The sequence below is a fragment of the Frieseomelitta varia genome, unplaced genomic scaffold (genome assembly GCF_011392965.1).
Source record: "Frieseomelitta varia isolate USP_RPSP 00005682 unplaced genomic scaffold, Fvar_1.2 scaffold_355, whole genome shotgun sequence".
Lineage (NCBI taxonomy): Eukaryota > Metazoa > Arthropoda > Insecta > Hymenoptera > Apidae > Frieseomelitta > Frieseomelitta varia.
This window is the reverse complement of record NW_025110096.1, coordinates 255,608-277,080: the sequence shown is the minus strand read 5'-3', so window position 1 is coordinate 277,080 and position 21,473 is coordinate 255,608. Positions and strand designations below refer to the sequence as shown.

At 39.5% G+C, this 21,473-nt stretch overlaps 1 protein-coding gene across 1 annotated transcript in view; it reads right to left on the bottom strand.

Moving 5' to 3' along the window:
- Nucleotides 1-16,744: 16,744 nt before the first annotated feature.
- The window catches only part of LOC122530809, a 141,087-nt gene continuing 136,358 nt past the window's right edge, over nucleotides 16,745-21,473 (bottom strand). Inside the window, exons 7-8 of the mRNA XM_043658121.1 lie at nucleotides 19,054-19,227; nucleotides 16,745-16,815 (exon numbers count right to left, since the gene is read on the bottom strand). Of these exons, the coding sequence (XP_043514056.1) occupies nucleotides 16,745-16,815; nucleotides 19,054-19,227 (245 nt within the window). The remainder of the gene's footprint in view (nucleotides 16,816-19,053; nucleotides 19,228-21,473) is intronic.

Below are 21,473 nucleotides of genomic sequence, written 5' to 3'. Positions count from 1 at the left end.
AAACGCTTTTCAAATGAAAACATCTGAAGAAAAATATTCAGAACATTTCGAGAATGGGTGAAAGCAAAGTTAGTTACACGTAATAAAAAAAGTACAAATTTGTAAAAACGTCGGCTATCTAGTCGATAAGAATAGAACAAATCGTTTCACAGCAACTGAGTTTCCTGTTCAACTACGAACGAAGCGAAAAAATAAAAAAAAAAAGAAAAAGGTACGTGGTATTAAAAGTACACTCCGTCAGCCGCCGCTCTATTCACGGCTGTTTCGCGAAACAGATCGCAATCAGCGGGTCACAAAGACCTACCAAAAATTTCCCGCGATCGGAATAACACGGCCGGGAGAAAATGCACGCGAGCGCCGGCTTTAATAATAAGCGTCTCGGTCGAATGCAGTTCTAGAACGTGCGAGAACGCCGCATCCGCGGCTCAGAGTCACACCTCACTGCCGACGCAAAGTGGACTAACCCCTTAATTGGAAACATTGAATGAATTCGAGCGTAGAGAACGCGAGAGCGGGAGAAAGAAGAGTGGAAACGAGGGAGGAAAAAAAGACGGGAGGGCATCTGAAAGAAAAAGAAAGAAAGAAAGAAAGGAAAGAGGAACGAGGGAAGAGAAGAACGAAAGAAGGCCTCACCTCGTGGCGAGGAAAATCGAGAAGAGGATGAAAAGAGAGTGTACGATTGATACTACCGGATACTATAACTACACACCGAGGTCCGATACGGCCCAGGAAATCCTCTCGGTTCGCGTCTATCCGTATTGCTGCTACCCGTTACCCCGATACGTTCAACCTATCGTTTTGCCTGATTTCAACGCTCTTTCCACCCCTCACCTGGCACCGATCATTATTTCCTCCCCTTATTTTCGACTTGCAACTACCACGCTGGAATCCTGACCAAACCGAAGCGTGGGTGTTTCCGTAGAATATTCTACGAAAACGTCGAGGAGGAACGAGAAGAAGGTGGTAAAATCACGACTGGCATTAAAATTAATAGACCTTGCTGCTGTTCCCTCCAGCAATCGAATCCAGCAGAAACTGATACTGTACAGTCGCGCGATACACGGAACGAAAATGGAAAGTATTCCGTTAAATGGGGAGAATTTCGCGTTATCCAAGTCTTATCGGTTTATTACTGGCTTGTTTGTCTCGTGTGACGATGTACACGCGAGACAGCTCGCTTTGGATGTTTTCGCGTACAAGGTTCTTCATTCGAGGATCTTTATTCAGCGACGGATTGTTTATTCTTTTTTCGAAACGGAAGAAAACCCGGCAACGACGTTTCTAAAGCGAGTGGCCGCGCGAAAATAACAGATCAAAGCGCGCGCGGAACCCGAAGCGGAGGATCACGCGAGTCACCGACACCGTCCAGTTGAAAGTCTATTTTAGCTCTAACTCTCTTGAAATCTTGCCTCCGATTTACCTTCGCGGCCGCGGTCGTTTCCTCCTTAACCTCGGGACGAGTTAAATCACATCTGGTGCGCGCGGCTCGCCCACTTCGGTTCAAAGACAACCGATAGCGAACATTATCGAACGCTTGCATCAACTTTATCCGACCCCTATCTCCCTTACTTATTCATCTGCCCAGCTCTATCTCTCTCTCTCTCTCTCTCTCTCTCTCTCTCTCTCTCTCTCTCTCTCTCTCTCTCTCTCCCTCTGCGTCAAACGTAAATACCAAAGGTATCAAAAACACAGCGGGACACATCTGGCGCGGAGCTTCAAGACAAACAGATGGGAAAGACTGGCGAAAATCGTGCAGTCGGATTGGACTGAAAATAAAATGATCGATGGGCGAGATTGAGGGGGATCAATGCGACGAAATGTCGAAACAAATGAGCTCGATTCCTGGCAAGAAAGACACGCTGCTGATATTTGGAGACGATTCTGTCAAATCGCGGATACGATGGATTTCATTTTTTACAGGTACTGTGCAACAATCGAGAATTTGATGGGAGAAATTCATTAAATTCAAGTATAACACTGATAAATACATTGCGGATTTTTATGCTTATTTTTAAGTTGTTTTTTTTTATCATATTATAAAATAGACTGTTTAACGTACTTCATGTACCTAGCGTATTTTGTGTACTACACGCATTATTAATAAAGAATTCCTAATTCATTTATTCCTGTTTACAAAATATTTATTTATTCTTAACAGCAAATATTCGTTTATTCCTATTTACAAAATACAAAAGAAAGATTAACTGAGGCGAGATATAAAATATTAAACAAAGACCAATATTTTCAATAAATTCATTCTTTTTTTAAATATAATTAAGTAGAGTTTGTGCAAATCTTATTCGTACAAATATAATACGTTCACTTAACCTACATTGTTCACACTTCTAAAGCACGGGCTCGATCGGAAGCCTTACTGATGAATCTATTAACATTCCAGACGAAACGCATCTTGCTTCCCTTACTTTACTCTCCTCGTTCTTCTTTCTTTCGTTTCATTACACCGTTACGAGGGCATTTCATTTATCAAGACTTACGATTAATTAAGTGGATAACGCTCCAATTAATCCAAGGAATTAATCCAATTAATTCAAGGAATGGATTTTCATTGCGATTTGCATAATGGAAAGCTGAGAAAAGCGAGTGAAGACATTCACGCGGGTGAACAGCACCGTGAAAGAGTAAACAAAAAGTGAAGCACGGAACGCGGTACTTTTCATTGAAAATGAATTACCCACGAGCCCATAGAGTTATCGCTCATAGAGTAGAGAAATCATTGTCGATAATGACATAGGTCAAGCTCATGACATAGCCTAGATAGGCGAGACCAAATAGAAAATCAAGCGAAATAGCACTCGTACCAGCAAACCATGAGATGGTTTTACGGGTGAAATCCATCACTGTAATCGATAAAATACAATCGGTTACCTAATTGGCCACATTCAACCAACAAACTCTAAATTTCCATCTTCGTTATTGTCGCAACTAGCTTCGTTTAAATAGAATTCAACATGTCCCCTTACACACTCAAACGTCGATTCTGACTAACATATAAATTTTTAGCGGTCTTGTATTTTTATACACGACACAAATATGATTATAATCAACAATAATAAATTGCAATTCTGTAATTTTTTTTCTTCGTTGCAGATTGAGTTACAACTTTCTTTTCAGTGTGCTATTTAAAAAAAAAAAAAAATATAGGTAACCATTGAATCTCCACTCACAAAAGAATTATTACCGAAATGTAATAATCTCTTCGTACGATTTTTTAAATAAAACTCTTTAATTTATCAAAGCCATCCTACACACTGATATTCTCGCTCTGAATTAGGATTATAAAAAAAAAAAAGTAAAACTGCACGAAGGTACCAAAAAAAAGTTTTCCATAATAAAAGAAGAGAATACTGTACGGTAGTCACGTAAGGCAAAGAATATTATAAAGTGAAAGCAGGAAATTACGGGAAAAGCTTCAGGCGAAAAGACGAAAAATTTCAAGATACGTTTCTCAAACAGAAACAATCGTCAAGTTCTTAAGATGTTCTGCGATTGAATTTGCGAATGCAACCTCTGTTAGATAGGATAAGGCTAAACTGCAAATACGTTGATATAACATGATATGCCTACGTATGTTTGAGAAAACGTTTTTTATCTAAGCTCGGCTTATCTGTTACAAGGGATGAAAAATAAGAAGGGAGGGGGGAGGGGGGGAAGGAGCGTAAGGATGCAAGTATACACGTGACGACCGATAAGCCAGCACTCACGCTTACAAGATTCTTGCTTATACATCCATTACGTACCAGCATAATGCATGTCTTGTTCGAGTCTTACAGCCCAGCAAAATTAGATGATCCCGGATAAGAACGTTCATCAACTGTGCCATATCGCCACTGCTACTGCCACTGCATGTGCACTATCTGAGCCGACTATCCTCATTATTCAAGATACAAAAATCCAGGAGAAATATAAACATACGACAGTCTATACACACAAATCGCGTTTGATGAAAAATTTCTTGTGATAGTGATTGCGAGCGACTCGCAATTCTGTTAAAAAGTAAGAGTAACATTCTTCAATTCCGAATGATGAAATTGTTAATTGTTTTTGTAAAAAAAAAAAAAAAAAAGACAATGACAATAAATTTGAGATTTTTCTCGCGAAAAGATCTGCGTATCGAAAACTCTAGATTGAAATTGAAACGTTTCTTGCTTCTGAAAATTACTGACCGTCTCTTCTGAAAAGCCACACTGCACACAAACTCGAAACGATACCGCGAGAGAACGAACGGTTAATCGTTGGTCAAACACCGCCATGGGAAATGAAAATTAATGGCACCATAACTTAAGTCTCAAGTCGTTTGAATTGCAAAATCGTCTTACGCAATTCAGGGACCACTAACTCAAATCTAACTGGCGCCAGATACTCGCACGACAGTAGATGAAAATCATGCTTTTGACTGATACCGCATGCAAGCGTGTTGATGTGTATGCATTTGGTACAGTGGCGCGAAACGAAAGCGTGAACGCTTGTCGAAAAAGATGAAAGATATACCCGTTAACAGTCGTAGATTATCGAAATGGTACGTTATAAAATAGAAATGCGACTTCGTACGAGCGGACAGACTGATGTATCGACGACTCGAGAAAGTAATGCGTCTCACGTCGTTCGAAATACATCGTACAGATGTAATCGATCGTGGCGGAACGCTCGCGCGTGTACAAATGCATCGTGTAAAATTTCTAAAAGCCACTACTTCGAATCGTAGATACGCGATAGCATAACATATACATATATTTTATCTGAACCGGTTTTTTTTTTCCCCACCTCTGCATAATTCGCGCGTTACTAAAAATAAGCTCGCGTGTCGATACTGTTAGTTGGCAACCACTGATTTGTGGTATGCAAAGCAAGTACTCGGCGCAAGAGGCAAGAGTTTCGGCGTAAAAACGGGACAGTTTGAACGTTGAAAGGAAAACGTCGCAAGAAATCGGGAGTTCCAGATGCGATTAGCAAGTTGAGCTTATGAAACGAGCTGATATCTTGATTTTTGTGCCGCTAATTATGTACAAGTAGATAAGCAAACGATCTAGGGAAAAAGCAAGTGTTAACTAAATGCCCGACGTTCAAATTGTTCTTATCTCGCGAGCCGGTGAAACACGGTACGTGAAGAAACTTTTGATACCGTGTGCGGAAGATACGTGTTCCTTGTTGTCCAAGCGACGAAAGCGCTTGCTAAATCTCGATCCGTCGGCATCGAGGGACTATAGAGGCAGGATCCTAATTCCAATAAGATAAAAACGAAACTGTAACAGTCGACGAAACAAGGGTTTTTTTTATCTCTTCGTCTAAACCATTCGACGTATGTACATATTTCGCTAGTCCCGCTGTGCAGAATTTCATCTATCGTGGAATTTGCATGTATGTATCTCCCTTTCAAATTGGCTCTCCCACTGCGACATTTTGCGTAACATCGAGGCTTAAAAGAGACGAGGGAAAGAGGCAGCGGGAGAGAAAAAAAAAAAAAAAAAAAAAGGAAAAAAGAAGGAAAAAAAAATACAATTCTGTCAAACACGAGCTCTTTTCCGGGAACGCCACGGGTCATTTGAAAATTTGTTGACGAATTTCGCGCAGCTACGAATATTGGCTGCGAATCGGGACACCGTGGTTCCTAATTCGATAGATGGACGTAACAGTTTTTTTTTCCTCCCCTTCCTTCTTCCCTCTCTCTCTCTCCCTCTCCCTCTCTCGTTTTTTTTCGGCGATTCGTTTGGTCCGATGAATATTGTAAATAATGCTTTGATAAATCTGGCGAGGAAAAGATTAAAGGTAAAAAAAACTAAAAAGATAGAAGCGAAACAACTGGCGAAAATTGACAAAATAAACATGGAAATTGCACACGCCGTGTACGTATGTGTGTGCGCGTGTTCGATTGGGATTCGCGCAAAGTGAATTTCAAACAATCGAGAATTGGTCGGCTCTAGTTGCTTAATCGACATTAACAAAGTGTTCGAAGCTGCTGCGCAACACCGCACTGTCAAACAGAATCGAAACTTTAGCATTTTTCGAAAATCCTTCTCGAACGAGTACCAGCTCGTACAGAAATTTCGATATAGATTTCTTGGGCCAGATTTCCATGACCATTTTTTCGGATCAGATTCCCGTGGCCACGGCTTTTAAGAGCAAAACGGCGGAACAAAGATTACGGCCAACTATAATCTTCGCGGTATATCGTTCGCAGCTGAATAATGAATGGCGGGGTATTAAAATGCCTTCTCCGGTCTTTAATCGATACAGCACCTTTTATACACGAGACACTGTTCCTTATTACTTAAGGGAAGCTAGAGAGTGTAATTACCAGATGGAGATTAAACGAAAGCGTTGAATAATTTATGTTGTACCAACTTGTAACGTGCTGTTACGATACGTAAGACAGACGCGAAATTGATTAGCGAAATTTCGTACGAAGAGAAACGATATTATATCAGAGATGCCCATATAAGTAATGTCGTTTCTCGATACTGCACAACAGTTTATTTTATTTAAGAGTTAATACAGCTTTAATCTGTAATATAATTTAACAATAAGCAATGTCATTTATTATATTTAACTAGAATATAGACTAGAATGTATGTAACTAGAACATTTAATGAGAATATGTTGTAATAAGTTAAATTATCAGTAGATAGCAATGTTTATTAAATTTGAAAAAAACCGACATTACTTACTATACAGTTTTAATCTGTAATATAATTTAACAATAAGCACACTAAATGTCAATATATTTAACTAGAATATAGGTTATGTTATGATAGGTTATATTATCTTTGCTAGATAGCAATGTTTATTAAATTTGAAAAAAATTGACATTACTTGTCCATGCAGTTTTAATCTGTAATATAATTTAACAGTAAGCATACTAAATGTCAATCTATTTAACTAGAGTATAGGTTATGTTATAATAAATTAAATTATTATCACTAGATGGCAATGTTTATTAAATTTGAAAAAAATTGACATTACTTGTCCATACAGTTTTAATCTGTAATATAATTTAACAGTAAGCACACTAAATGTCAATATATTTAACTGAAACATAGGTTATGTTATGATAAGTTAAATAATCGTCACTAGATGGCAGTGTTTGTCAAATTTGAAAAAACAACAACAACATTGGGGTGCTCCTAATAGTTTTCACATTTTCGTTCACGGATTGTTAATCGTTACGAACTAGGATTTTTATTAAATAGAATAGAAATTACAAATATTTAAAACAGTATTTAAGGCAGGATGATCGCGAAGAGACGGACAATTCTACGAAAATGCGTTACGTCGTGGTCCAATTCTGGCAGTTGAACAGCACGCCAACAAGTTCCAACTTTCACAAATTAAAAGACGTAGCACCGCGAGCGTCATCATCAGTCACGAGAGGTTTAATTATAAAAGTGAAGCTCGAAGTTCGGTTAAAGAGACTCGGAATGCGATGCTGGAACTTCGGTTCCAATCTTACGTCTCGGAGAATGCGACAGAGTTTTCCCTTCGTTTCCCAAAAAATCCCAACTTACATCTCGACTCGTTGATCGATCTTTCGTTTCGACGTGCAAGCTCCGCGCGATGGATCATAATTCCGATCGTTTCTCCCCCCAAACTCCAACTCACGGTCGACGGCGCGTTTTCAATTCATCATTCGAGAAACACAAGCTGATGTTCCGTCGCCGGTGTTCGATGCTCCAGTTTATCAGTCGTTTACTCATGCGGAAACTAATTTTTCCGCGAGAGCTGGAAGAAGTTGCAGCGTCGAAACTTCTTCGAGAAAACCGGCGCCCGGAAGCTTTCAAGAACTTTGAACCGTTCGCTATTAAATTCACCGAATACCGTTAAGCTTTTAAGCAAGGATTTTCAAAAACGCAGCGCGCCGTTCATCGCGAGGGATTCGTTCGGATTTTCGCGGCGGATAACGCGCGTTATCGGCTCGCATTAATCGAATTTCGGTGCACTTTGTTGCGGCGGTGGCCAGGCACTGGAACTTGCGCCCTGAAGAAGGCAAACATTCGTCGGTTTTCCGCGAGTAAACAGCTCTTTCTCTCTCTCTCTCTCTGTTTTGAGGGAGGCAGACTATGAAATCGAATTCGCTCTTAGTCGCTACGAGCATACACACACACACACAGACGAAATCGAAACGATTAAGGTTGCCCTTTGAAAGGCAGCGACTCGAGGGCCTGCGAGCTCGCGAAGCGCCGCTCGAAATATTGTAGCGCGCCACTCGCTGAACCTAATAACCAACCACGCTAGATCCGACGATGTTTATCCTCTTCGAGAACGAAAGAGAGCGGGAGGATTCTTTTCTCGGTGGGACTGTAAATTCGAAAAGATCGATACGAGTATCGATATTTCGCAGAGATATGCGAGAACTCTGATGGTATCGCATACGGACTCTCGAATTCTCGAGAATCCTGAAATTTTTGATAAAGTTGGCACTTTTTTGGAGATTTTTGGGATTCAGAATTATAAAATGACAGAGAATAAATATAATAATTATATATGCGGTGAGTGTAATTGATAATTATAAAATGACAGTGATGAATGTAATTGTAATTGTAAAATGACAGAGAATAAATATAATAATTATATATGTGATATAAGTCACTATTCTAATATTCTTTAACAACAATCTCGTTCTGTTATCAGCGGACAGCTGTTCATTGAACGAAAACTATTTGCAACAGACAATATACAAGAAATATTGTTCAATTCCATAACAAAGGATAAAGTACTAATTAAGAGAAATAATAACTGAGAACGTTATCATAAATATGTGACAAGTATTATACTTTGTTTTAAAGTTTTCTACAAAGAAGCCAGTAGGTTCTGACAGCAATTTCATTCCATTCTCCGTAATAACGTTGAACAAATGAAACCAAAAGAAATTTTCAAACTATTTACAATATACCTACAATAATATAAAGAGATATTGTTTTAAATGTATACGCGTTCACGAAATTTGCTTTTTCTCCCCTCGGAAGAAAGCAACATCGACAATTTTTTTGAAAAAATTAAAATTTAGTAAATCGACTTTTCGGACAATTCCGACGATCTCGTTTCAAGGAAACGGACCGAAATAAATCCTCGGCCGAATATTTACCCGTAGCTTTCGATATTTCGAGCTTCGTCTGGCGAAGGAAGAAAAACGGCGCGGCGTTGCCCGGAGCGTGGCCGTTTTCGAGCACGAAATTACCGAATTGCCTAGGGTTAGTGGTCGCGTGGTTCCGCGCGACGAAATTCACCGTACCCCGGAGAGTGTCTAGGTCGGAGAACGGATATTATTATCTTGGGTACTTAAGCTTTACGTATTTTTGCATAACTGGAAATTAGAAATAATTATTGTTGCACCTTCGGGAGCGGCGCGATACGGTCTTGAGCGCGAGCCACTCTCGCCTGCCCCGGCACCGCGTCTTTGCCGGGATTTATTTGGAAAATAGAGGAAACCGCATACCGGAATTGCGCACTGAGTTTTTACAGCGGCCGTTTTCCATGCACCCGGTAAATTATTCTCGCATTACTTTGCCGCTTTTTACTTTTCGTTTCTTCCGCTCTGCTCCCGTGTGGACGACTGTACGCATCCGTCTTGAATTTCTGCTGCATCATATACTGGATTTGTATCGCGGCTTTCTAAACGCGGCATTCGAAACGCGCCTAAACATTTAAGCAGCTTCGCATTCTAGTTGCAAAAAATGCAATCAAAATTACAATCGTACAATTATACGTGCGAATAAATCGCTGCACGCTTCTACGATAAAATTTACGGGAAAATTCAATTCCATTTCCAGACGGATAACAGCTTGCGGCTGTTAAATAATCTGCGGACGAAACAGCCACAAAGCGTAATGATAATTCGTTGCGTTGCTCCAAGCCGTTTATTGTCTTCGTAAGTAGCTTATCCAAAATCTATCTCCGATGTATATGGAATATTCAAATTATGATGAACCTCCGTAAGTACGTTCTCTATCCGGCACACGAAATCACGTACCAATGTTAATCTCATCGCTGTGAATGAAGAGTATACTCGTCGCGCGAGAAAAGTAATTACAATTAAATGTCTCGTGGAAAATAAAACGTATTTATAATATAAATTTTATGAGATTGGACTCGACTAGTTCCTTTTACATCGTTTCTAAATATTTTCTTGCTTGCGTAACTTGCTGCGACTACTTTTATTGTGTGAAGTCAATCGGAGTACATGTATAATTTCTGCGTACATACTGGACAAATCATCTTTCCGATATTATCATTTTTGTTACATAAGAAAAAATAGTTTTGAACTTCGTACTGAAGCGTATTGAAGAAATTGAATTATATCCAATTGAAGATATAAATTCATAATGCACACACAACACATCGAAATCTACACGTTTCATCGGAGAACATTTTTCAGATTACGTGTCGAACACATGGTCAAAAACCAACACGAAGATGCTCCCTATGTTTAACAAGAATCTAGATATGCAAAGTGCTATTATGCGTCGTATCCTGCTTCAATAAATATCATTCTGAAAGGATAAATTAAATTTCCAATCTCTTCTTATTTCTTCTGAATATTCGATCATTTTGTTTAACAAAAAAATTACGAACGATAAAGTTTCGTAAATAACATTAATCAAGTTGAACGATAAAATTGTTAATTTTTCAAGAAAAAAATATAGCTGCGCATACTCTGTGTGTTTGACGAATGTAATCATCGTTCTAGCGACATATCGTGTACTAGGGGTGTGCGAGTACCCGAAAATGTCAGGTACCAACATCGAAGTGTTTAAATCGAGAACTCTAAAATCTATAATATTCGGATGTTATATATTCGAATATTACGTCGCGAGTCGGGTGATTTTTCAATCGGATATTACACTTATCCTTTCTTCTATCTTTATTGGTTTCAATTGAATTTACAATATTGCTGCCATTGACAATGATAAAAAAAAAAAGCAGGCATAGTAAGAATATTCAGTCCACATTTACTCAACGAAATAATTAATGCAGCTTGTATGCGATTCTATTAAATGAATACTTGAATAATGATTTTCGATTGATTGTAAAGTGTAAATTATATTACTTTTTCGGGAAAGTATGTTTTCTAAAAATAAGTTAGCGTTTCTTCATTTATGCGAAATAGGGAAAATTATCGGTTTTGTTAAGTTACACAGCTACAAGGTATCACGAAAATTCTACACCGTCAGTAAACACGAGCAGTCTTGAGTGGTTTTCGACGAAGAGTTCGGAAATAAATAGAAAATAAAACTCACAGGAAACTCGCGTATACAATGTATACTAAATTAACTTGAAAGAAAAAGATGCATGGATAACTGCGACGACAATGTCAAGTGCTCTTGGCGACTCTCGGCTTTCGAGCGACTAAAAAGGAAACCCAAATAAAAGAAGGCTTATTGTCAGATACAGGCAACATTGTAACAGCCACGCGAACAAAATTAATACTCTAAAAAGTTGAACAAAGTTGTGTTTTCTTCATAGTAATTTAAAATAAAATAGTTTTTATATAATATATTATCAACTGTTTTCTTTGCTTGTGAATTTTAAAAATTTGACTTCAGTTATACAGAATACAAGAATATTTATAAATTTGAAAGAATAAATGTAAGAATAATCCGATTGAAAAATTATTACTATAAATCTATAATGTATATAAATATAAATTATTTAAAATTAATTAATATAATTAATTCTTTAAATTCATGGATGAATTAATCATAATATTGATGATACAAAAAATATAAATATTGATCTATAATAAAATATTTTATTTAATCTTAAATAAAATATTTCTTTAAAAGTTAATTTTAACATATCACTAAAAGGTTGAAATAAACCTTTAAATAATAATTTATTAGAAACCTTTTCGATTTTGTATATAATTTAAAATTTTTCGTTCAAATAAAGTTAAAAATGCAACTCTTAATATAACTATTAATATAATTAATATAATATAATTATTACTTATTATAATTTATATAATTTTATTTAAATTATAAATTTAAAACAATAATATGTTAAAATAATATTTATAAATATTCATTAATATATATATAAATAATTTATAAATTATAGTCCTCTCATACAAATAATTTAAATATTTTTATAGATAGAAACCAATCTGACTTACGTCGATTTGAACTCAAATCATGTAAGATTTTAAAAGTCGAACAGACTTAATTATTAAACTTCTACGTTTAAAATTTATCTTAATTCAACATCGAGGTCGTAATCATTTTTTTCTATAAGATCTATAAAAAAATACAACGCCGTTATCCCTATATTATTATTTTAATAATATTATAGATTTTTCGGGTACCCGAGTATCACAAATTTTCGGGACCCGACCCGAAGCCGAAATATCGGGCACCCGCACACCCCTAACGTATACACACACAAACACTTTTAAAAGTGTCATCACAGCTAAGAGGTCGAGAAACAAATCGGTCGAAGAATGTTCGATCGCGGTTTCAGCCAGTGTAACGTCGTTTAATGGTACCTATTTAATGGCACATACGCGGCATCATTCGGGCCATCTGTTACAGGGTAACGCAGAGCGTAGAAGACCGTTGACAGGGGGTTAAACAGAGTTTACCAGTCGGGAGGGATTGTTGCGTTGATCGCGCAATAAACGCCGCTTAACTGGCGCGGCAAAAGTGCAATACACAGACGATGTCCACGAATGGGTGGCGGGAGGGTTTGAAGCGGGGGAGGGTCAGCCGCGGCCGTCAGAAAGCGCTCGTTGACATTCGATGCGCGAGCACCGTGCGTGAAAAGGATTTCGACGTTATTGTCGCGTCGTTGCCGAGCCCGTAAAAAACAGTAAAAATTACCCGGCGCGTGTATAATTCGGCGCGTGTATACACCGGCCCGCTGAAGTTGATTACTGGTTGGGAAACGGCGGCAGTGCGAGTGAGAAGAGAGGGGAGGGGCCGCTGGTCGATTCGAGGCGAGTGTCGCTTTATTGTCCACGCAAGAATTGCCATTCGGTATACTCGCTCTCTCTCTCTCTCTCTCTCTCTCTCTCTGCTGTACCTATATGACGTGTGTGGCGTCAGTTAGTCACTGTCTCGTAATGCGCGGCATTAGCTCCGAAAAACACGGCGATTTTTCGATCGCCATTGCGCGCAACGCCACGTCCGCGCTTCAATTTCACTCGGCCGCGATTATGACACTGTTCGATGCCGCTCTCTCCCGTTTGCGATCCCATATTTCCGAATATGCGTACGCGTATCCACTACCGACCGCGAACGACCAAAAATTGCGACAAAAATCTTCTTGAAGCAAGAGCATAATCTGTACCGTTTACAACTTGCTGTTGGAACGTGTATGAATAAGAAAGAGGCGGAGAGGTGAAGGTGGCATATTTTACGATGAAAAGAAGTTCAATTTGGCCTCCACTGTTATTATCATGATTTAAGAAAGGGGTAACAACTTCTGACTGTATACTTGAAGAGATATCGGTTACTAAGGTAAGATGAAAATAAAATTGTTCACAGTGAAATTAAACAGTGAAAAGAATACTAAAACGATTGACAAATAAATTAACACGAATTGCCGGAGATAGGTACTGCAATACTGTGCAAACAAAAAGATTGGTCTTTTCGAGTGGCCGGCCAAGTTCTCTGGATTTAAATATTATGAAAAATTAATTGAGAGAATTTGGCTTCGGAAAATTCCGGATACCAGAATGGAAGACAATTCGCAAATATTGATGAATTAAAAAAAATGTATCCTGGAGGAGAACCATTTCAAACAATTATTAAAGAAACTATATAAACATTTGCTTCGAAGAATGACTGCGTTTATTAAATGGAAACGAAATCGTATTAACGATTATCGAACTCGTTCCTTTTGTTATTGCCATATTTCTATTTCTCTTTTTCTTCAATAACACGTACAAAACGTACTGGAAAGACTGTAATTTATGGTACTTGTGAAGAACGCGTGTTTGAGGAATGGTTTGTTCGACAGAAAGAAGTTTAATAATTTTTTTAAAGTATGCTATTTCTTTATACTCGACAAGGACACGAAACGAAGGGGACGAAGGTTTTCTTCAGAAGCAAAATGAAAGAGCAAGGTCGTTTGCACTTTCGCGTATCTGTTTCATCGAGGGCGAACGAAAGGCGACGATAACGACGCGTCGTTCGGTTTTTCTTTCGCTCCGCCGTTCGAAGGGGCATAAAAACAAGGAACAAGGCCGACAATAGACGCCTATCGATTCTCTCTCTCTCTTTCTCTCTCTCTTTTTTTTTCTTTTTCCAGGCGGATGGAACGATCGCAGTAATCAATGAAGCTTCGCGGTCCGTTAAAGCGATACGGCTTATCGAGAATGCATTACTATAAATTCGCGTGTAAACATAGCGGACCGACTGAGCCGAGCCCAAACGGTACACAAACCAACGGGCAACCCCGGCAGCCCCCGTAAAATTCCGGTGATTCTAGGAAAATACAGATAGAAGCCAGCCAATCGTTTCGTATTGCTTCGCACCGGCGACCGGAAACAATCGCGTTCGGTTAAACGCCACGCGGCGGTTACCACCACGGGCTCATAATCTCTTTTATGGCCTGTTTTTCCAGCAACGATGTTGCTTTTCCATTTTCGATCGTGGCAAGCACGCGAAGAATATACAGGTGCATCGAACCGGTGGTAATTTGCTTCTCCCTTCTTTTCTGTCTGTCGTATTTTTTTTTTTTTTTTTTTTAATAAATCCAGACATGAAAACCCACCCGAGGCACGCGGAAAAAGATGTCCAAGAATTCTTGGCGCGCACGCGGTTACGTAGGAGGCGAGCCTTGATAAAAACGCGGCTACGTTATTTATATAATATACGAAAGATCATTTGCCTACCGGGGTGATAAAAATTGAAGGTAAATCGATACACCAGATACGATACGCGGTGGTTAAACGCTGGATAAAAAGCAGAACGGCGAAATTGATGAAAGCGTGTATCGTGCAAAAGGAAAAGAGAGAGAAAAAAAAAGATACACATTTCGAACATAATTAAACGTAACGGCTTGCGATCGCATGAAATTGGCATTCCGTCGGCACGAGTGAAAAAGATAAAATGTCCGACTGGAACAAACTTTCGATTGAAGATGGAAACTTTGCTAGCGTGCGTATGTAGCGTCTGTACTGTTTAACATTAGATTTACGGACATTTTTTTATATGCCTATCTTTACGGACACGCGTCGATTTGACGCACGAACAAAATCATATATTTTCTTTAAAAAACAACACAATTATACGCTATTAAGTGAAACTGTGAGCTATGTATGTACTGCTTGTATAAAATTCGAGAGACGAGTGAATTGGCGTAGGAAACGTTACTAAATCAAACACATCGAAACATCTCAAGTTGCGCCTTTGGCTATTATAAAGTCGCTGTTAGAACGCACGCTGTCCCACAGTTTAGATTAAATGATTTTAAGAAACTTTTTCGCCATTTTTCAAGAGAACCATAAGTTGTGACCTGTGGTTCCTTGAAAAATGTTTTATTTTGTAAGAAACAAAAATTATTTGTGTTGGAGGACAACGACATCGAATGTGTGCGGTGTGCCTGTGTTATTATACGCTTGTGTTAGAGCAATGGCGTGACTCCACGGATTTCACATGTTTTTTTCTTTTTTTATTCGTTTTATTCTTAATCATATTATATAATATATTTCATCATTCATCACTGCGTACGCGAGTGCTCGCTGTAACTTGTATTCTTTGAATAAATATATTTTTTATTATAAAGAAGCAGTTCAACAGTTCGAACCATTGGCGTTTCAAACACTGCGGTAGCGAGAGGGTTAAATAAACTCGAGGGTTTAACGACACGCTCGCATATTTTCAGCCGTCGTGGATATTCTCTCGTCACGGTGAATCCTTCTGGAAAGCGGAGGGCGATAATTCGTAAGGGATTGGCAAACTCGTCACTCCATCCGCGCGCTACTTTTAGTTGTCGCGGCAGACGCGAAACTTTATCCTTCAACGCAACGTTCCGGCAAGCGTGAAAGCTGTAAAGGGAGCTGCGGGCGAGGGGAGGTGTGGGGGACGGAGAGAAGATGGAAACTCGATCGACTGCCGGTGACGTCGATCGAGTGTCCTGTAAACACGTTTTAACACGGTCTCGAACATTGGAAAATATCGTCTCCAGAGGCAGCGTCGGATGATTAATGACCGGCGATAACCACGGCTGGTTAATACCGCGTTCCTATTATCGTAGAAGTGTTTATAGCATCGGTAAACGTGAATCGAACGCGGTAGTATGTAAATCGCGCATACAACACGGCGTAGGGCGATCGAGCTGAGAGGGAGGGGAGTGCTCGAGAGGGCGCGCGCGTGTGTTACGTGGAATATTCGGGAACCGGGGAAAAGGAGGCGATGGAGGGGGAGCGTTGCTGCCAGCGGTACAAACGATGTTTAGTCGTCGAGCAATATACTAATGGTATGTACATAGAAATATAGAGAAACGAATACACACCGGGTATATTTACAATGAATTAACGGGGGCGTTAATGCAAAATCCCCGGGACTGCTCGCCATTAGTTTAAACAGATTTCGCAGCGTACAGCGTACAGCGATCTCGCATCTCCACCATAACCGGGACAGAGAGGGCTCGTGCGCGCGGGCGCGCGCGCGCCGAAATTAAACACTTTCCGTTGAAAACTGAACCGCATTATCTCGAGCCCGAATCCACCCCACCTTCCCCCGCGAATTTTCCGGCCAGCTCCGATGATACGCTCCGTCAGGTAACAAGGTCACTGCGGACAATAACCGATCTTCCTTCTCTTCGCGAATATATCGGTATTAATATTGGTAGGGTGCGCATCTGGCGTTGAAATAATACCGACATAATAGATTAGAACTATGTTGTAACTTTCCAGTTCTCGTATAATTTACCGGTTTGTAAGCGATGGTTTCGTCGATTTCTGTTATCATTACGAAATAAACCTCGTAATTTGTGCAAAGTGTGTTTCTACTCGTAGTTTGCTGGAGCACATTTTTCGCTCGATATTTGTAGATATGATGTAACATATTTTATGCGCTGCGTGCATGTAGGTGTGCGACGAATGCATATAATTTTATCGCATTTAGTTTTCAAAGCTAAACGCATTGCATTACCCTTCATTTGTAACGATTTTGTATAGTTTCAGAGTCGAGTATTCGAGAGAATGCTAGTACAAAGAATATAAATCGGTTGAACGATCGGTGGTGGCAGGTAAGACAGACTACGTTTCTCTCTCCCAGAAAAAAAAAAAAGAACAATAAGCAAAGTAGCGAATATTGAAAGATTCATTGCATACGTATACTATAACAAAAGTTACGAAGCAGTGTAATAACCAATAATACAGGTATTATTCTAAACGGTCGTTTGGCTGGTCGTAGTAAGTTTAGTGCTGGAATTAGATACGCGCAATATCTTCATATTTGAATTATTCAACTACTGTCGAGAAAGTAAAAACATGACTTAGAGATAATTATGGAGAAACAGTCGTAGTTTTCTAAAAAAAAATAATCTCTCGCGAAAATCCAGATCCGGCCTCGTTCATAAAACAACCACCCCAAGGAACTTGAGGCGCCGTTCCATCTTACTGCAACTTACTTTCACGACGTTTCGCCGACGATCCGTTTTCTCGTTCGCGGATGACGAATTAAATAGTAATCAGTTTTAATAAATTCACTCGGAGCTCCGTCGTTCCGTTCCGTTCGAACACGGGAAGACGGCCTCCTCCGCCGTCTGGAGTTCCCGCGGGCGCCGGCTCGGCTCGCCCCTCGCTCGGTGATTTTATCTTTTTTAAAATTTTCATAATCGAAGGGCCTGCATCGGTAATGTATCACCGAGAATTCAATAAAGCGTCGAAGGGCCGTGGATATAATGAGGAACGCTGCCGACGCGTGCACTTCGTCAGCCGTTCCCTAATTAATTCCGAGTAATCGCGTAGGAGGTTGATCCGATGCGTCAGCGATCGACATGCGTGAACACGGACGAAGGGGGCTGGTTCGCTGTGCGATATTGCCACGCTGAATGTTCCTTTGTGGCCGACGTACATAAATTAATCGCGCAGAATTCGAAGTCGTTGGTGTACAAACAAGTTGGTGCTGTTATTATAAAACGACATTTCACCATTTGAATTCGTGTGCCACATTATAAATGCAAATTTGGAAATTGTATCAGGAAAATTATAAAAAATAGATTGCACAGGGTGGAAAGGAAAGTTTGTTTCGTGAATTCTGCGCCTTCGATTTTCGATCTTGAATTTCAGGGTCAAAATTTTTTCTCATTTTTTGCATTGTATTTCACTCATTACGAAGGAAAACTTTTCGAGGGAATCACAGTCAGTTTTCTTTTGAAAAATGAAACTAAAGTTCCTTAGTCATTCAACACTGCGGACGCGTGCGTTCTAACAGCGACTTTATGGTTCTGGACGCGTGGATATTTATTTGATTTGTCATAGTTGTAGCATTAGTGTGAAATAATCTAAATAATCAAAGGATAAAACTAACTGTTAATAGTACTTGAAGTATAAACATTACGTCCAGAATTATAAAGTCGCTGTCAGGACTCACGCGTCCGCAGTGTTAACTGACTAAGAAACTTTTTTGCCATTTTTCAAGAGAACCATTAGGTTGCGACCTATGATTGCTTGGAAAAGTTTTACCTTCGTGATAATTAGAATACAATGCAAAAAAAAATTTTGACCTCGAGATCTAAGATCAAAGTTAATTTTTCGACAGATTCTTCACTATTTAGTATTTCCATTCAATCGAAGGTGTAGAATACATCTATGATAACCATAGAAAAACTTTTCTTTCCGCTCTACACTATGACGATAAATAAATAAATAAACAGACATTGAATTCTTATCGTTGTACATTCGTTTAATTAATTTAAAATGCAAAGTGGACGCACAGCAACATTGGAATCGAATCGAGTTGAAAGGGTCAAGTATTAATGCCTGTATTAATGTTCGATGGTAATATAAATGGACGATCGACGAGCGAAAATTTTTCGAACTTTTCGTTCGACCTGCGATTGAAGAAGTGCAACGTGCAATTGTGTACTTACCCGAATACTTCTCCGACTGCATCTGTTCGGTTGGCACGGTAAAGTTCCCTGTGGTGTTCGGTGGACAGCCGTTTCGACTTTGCTGCGTGCGTAGCGTGTGCGTGGCGTGCAGAGACGGGCCACGCGGCGGCACTTCCGGCGGCGCTGGTTCCGGCGGCGAGTCTCTGCCAGTGTCTGGAAAAGATCGCGCGATCACTCGAACTGCGTTGCGTTTCTCGTCTGCGTTTCAACGGTTCGAGTAAACATTTGATGCGTGCATTCGATATTTGAAACATGCAGAGGCTCGTTTCACGCTTCGAACTTCCGTGATCACGCTCCGTTTGACGAGTAATGACAAGTACAAGGTATTTCAGTGTTTTCAAGCTCGATGCGACAAAGTTGTGATAAAATTACCGAATCAATACGCGACGCGATAGTCTTCGTCGACGCGCGACGCGCGGAAGTTTGTTTCACGGTCGGATTATTGCATATATCGATACAATTATATGAATTCCCTCTCATTTGCGTTCCCTTGCCCCGTCTACACGTGATACCACGATTATCGCCCAGTGGAAACATGAGCAATTAAACAGCATCAATGACTAGGCGTTTCCTAATTGCGTTTTATGCATGCGGGTACGAAGGATCATGTGTTTCCAATTGATAGAACGAAGGAAAACATAAAAAAGAAAAGAAAAAAAAAAAAAAAAGAATCGAGTCGACTTCTGTCGAGTGAATTCGCCTATCTGAACGTCGTAGTACATGTGTGTGTATGCGTGTGTGTGCGTATGTATATACAGGGTGGGTCACCACATATTGCCATCTAGATTTACGTCATTATTACAACGCGAAAAATGTTTCAGATGAAGTCGAATGGTTTCGAGAGGGGCACATTTTGATGATATTGATTTTCTTGTAGGATTTCTTGATGCACCTTGATATTCTTTACAAAAAAGTATTAATCTATTTATGTTAAAAAGTCATTAGTTTAGGAGATATTTTAATTTTAATGGTGCTAGGAAATCATGACCTCTTTGTTAATGTTGTAATGATTTTATTTACAGAAAAGGTTCAATGCGACCACCATTTACATCACGACATTTCTCAATCGATAGATTGATAATTCACTCACATCGTGTAATGTACCTAGTGTTATTTTATTACACTCAGTGATGACACGATCTTTCATATTGGCCATTGATGTCTTATTTCCTAACAACATTAAAATTAAAATATCTCTTAAACTAATGATTTTTCTAACACAAATAGGTTAATTCTTTCTTGTAAAGAATATCAAGGTTCACCAACTGATGTAATAAAAAAATTTATGATTCCGTTTAAAGAAACGTCAATGACCTTCGTATGCCCTCTACACGTCCACCTACAAGAAAACCAGTATATCACCAAAATGTATGCCCTACTCGAAACCATTCAACTTGACGCTTCGTGTAACGATAACGACGTAAATCTAAATGGCAATATGTGGTAACCCATCCTGTATGCATTGTATTATGCCAATTGTATTCTATTCTACACAGATATGAAAAAAAAAAAAAAAAAAGGATCAATACGTATGCGTGCAGACACGTAGTTGACACGAGTGTTCAGCTCTGCTTTAAACGTAAACGCTTATTACGGCCGTTTAAAGCCGACACGGTAATTCTAAAAATTTTTCATTTCCGGGCAGGGCGCGCGGTTCCGGCCCCTCGGGGGTCGCGGGCGTTGCGGGCATTCCGTAGCCGAGTTGCTTATAAAGTTATTCAAACTTGTAAGGAACTTTTCCCGGCGAATAATTAAAGTTACCTAAATGCAAAGGGCACAAAAGAAGGGCTGGCAGGCATGCTGCGAGCAACACGACCGTTTTCAGGCACGTATTCAGGAAACCGCATGCCCCTCCGCCCCCGCCGCCGCTGCCCTGGATGACGTCGCGCGCACATCCGCGAAAAATAAACACTTGGTCGTGCATAATCCGTTTTTGTTGCGCTTGTTTATGAACGGCGCGCGGAATTAAATTTCGAGAAACATCCACTGCCGCTGTCCATTTCTCTGACGAATATCGAGATTCTTCTTCAATAATGTAACTCGAATGACCTTGCTCGAGAAAGTTATTTGGGAGACGACGCGGAGTCGTAGTTTTTAAACTCGAAATTTTTAAATCCTTGCAGCTTTTGTTTCTTCTAGACTACTTTCACGCTCTTCTTTTGAATTTTTGAGAAACATTTGTGATCAATGATCGTTAGAAATGATTAAATAATACTGGCTTAAATGATATATAACTTAGTAAAACCTTGCTCCACTGCCGCTGTCCATCTCCCTGACGAATATCGAGATTCTTCTTCAATAATGTAACTCGAATGACCTTGCTCGAGAAAGTTATTTGGGAGACGACGCGGAGTCGTAGTTTTTAAACTCGAAATTTTTAAATCCTTGCAGCTTTTGTT